This window comes from Lentinus tigrinus (assembly GCF_003813185.1).
Source record: "Lentinus tigrinus ALCF2SS1-7 unplaced genomic scaffold L226scaffold_186, whole genome shotgun sequence".
NCBI classification, from domain to species: domain Eukaryota; kingdom Fungi; phylum Basidiomycota; class Agaricomycetes; order Polyporales; family Polyporaceae; genus Lentinus; species Lentinus tigrinus.
The window spans coordinates 1-1,464 of NW_027138095.1; the positions used below are offsets into that span (position 1 = coordinate 1).

The 1,464-nt window shown below is 57.6% G+C and overlaps 2 protein-coding genes across 2 annotated transcripts; both read right to left on the reverse strand.

The window, feature by feature from the left end:
- Positions 1 to 36: 36 nt before the first annotated feature.
- On the reverse strand, positions 37 to 859 carry L226DRAFT_527769 (uncharacterized protein; the record flags this gene model as incomplete). Its single annotated transcript, XM_067679172.1, has 4 exons — positions 37 to 119; positions 169 to 330; positions 622 to 658; positions 708 to 859. Coding segments are annotated over 4 exons (434 nt in total), but the record flags the coding sequence as incomplete, so codon positions are not given.
- A 377-nt stretch (positions 860 to 1,236) lies between these two features.
- Positions 1,237 to 1,461, reverse strand: L226DRAFT_440011 (uncharacterized protein; the record flags this gene model as incomplete). Its single annotated transcript, XM_067674810.1, has 1 exon — positions 1,237 to 1,461. A coding segment is annotated over one exon (225 nt), but the record flags the coding sequence as incomplete, so codon positions are not given.
- Between the last annotated feature and the right edge of the window lie 3 nt (positions 1,462 to 1,464).

The following is a 1,464-nucleotide window of genomic DNA, read 5'->3' on the forward strand; positions in this document are numbered from 1 at the left end:
AAGTCCGCCTTTGAAGGAAACCACGCCGTCTCTGACCTCTGACCGGTCTTCATCTCGTGGCGATTCGGGTGGCAACCTAGTCTAGCCCGGATTGTACGAGAACCATCCTCGTCAAACTCCTGGTATATGAATTTGAGTTCAGGATCTCGCAGAAAATAACGCACGTACCTCGGGAGGGTCATGCCGGTTGTTCTTGGCCTTCTGAGTAACCGTTGTCGAGGCTACACTGATGGACGTCGACGCGGTGCTAGCGGCGGTTGTCGAGGCTGCACTACCTGACGTCGACGTGACAACCGGCGCAGCATTGGCGAAGCCAGGCCTGCCTCCAGCCTGAGAGGCTCGCGAGGCGGAGCGTGTGAGTATAGTCGTGCCTTGGCTAATGCGATTGACAAAGTGTAGCGTTGGAACAGACGCGGATCGACTGCTCGTGGATGGACCGGCCAGCTGCGAGGCCGTGTGAGGCCACGGAGGAGGGGTTGGCTCAGGTGTTAATGGCGGCGGTGACGGGAGAGAGGACGTAGATGGAGCGGGAGTGGCGAAACGAGGCGCGGGCGTCTGACCTTCCGGAGTTGTAGTCCCCGAACGCGCGCGCATCGCTGACCGCGGCATTCCAAGTCTTACTTCTGTGCTCGAGTGTTCGGCCTTGACATTAGGAGGACTACGACGTGTATCAGAAATCATGCAGTGGGTTCAATGGCAACACATACTCGTCGTAGAAGCATCGCAAGATGGTAGGAGTGGCGTCAACGACCTCGGGATCCGCTGAAGAGACGTAGGGGAGTACTGTGACGTCGTTCTCTAGGATACGAGTGCGCCCGCTGTAGCTGTAAGGGGCGTAAGAGCTTGGAAGCTGCGCCATGGCAGCCTGCTAGCAGTGACAGTCAATGGAAGAAAGAGCGAGAGCATACTGCGTGGCTTTGCACCGGCAGTCGGCAACAGTAGAACAAAGGCCTTTGAGGTTTGCCGCTTGCAGCGCTTCGAGAGGCGTCGGAAGCATGCACGACAGGCCGCGGCGGTGAAAATAGCCCAGGGAGCAATACTGGTAGCCACACACGAATACATTCCTTTCAACGACCATACAGTACACACCAACCGACCCTATCTAGCGACAGCTTTCCTCTTCAGTGCCTCCTTACGAACGCGCCATTGCGGGGTGATTACTTGGGACACCCGTGTGGCGGCTGCCTCGATCTGGGTGCGTAGCTCTGGATCCTCCTTGAAGTAGCTGAGGACTTGGCGTGAGGCCCATCGGTCAGGGTGGAAGCGCCTGTGGCTCTTTTCCAGAAAGGCCCAGTACTGCTGGCCCAATGCTTTCTCCGCAGCGGTGAAAAATGCCTCGACGTGCACCCAGTCGATATTATCCGGGTGTATGAAAGGAGGCGGGGTAAGTACAGGCCAAGGGATGGTCTCGAAGTCGGGGGGAGCGTTGGAGAGGTTCGCGGAGTCAAATTTCTCAGCAAGGTC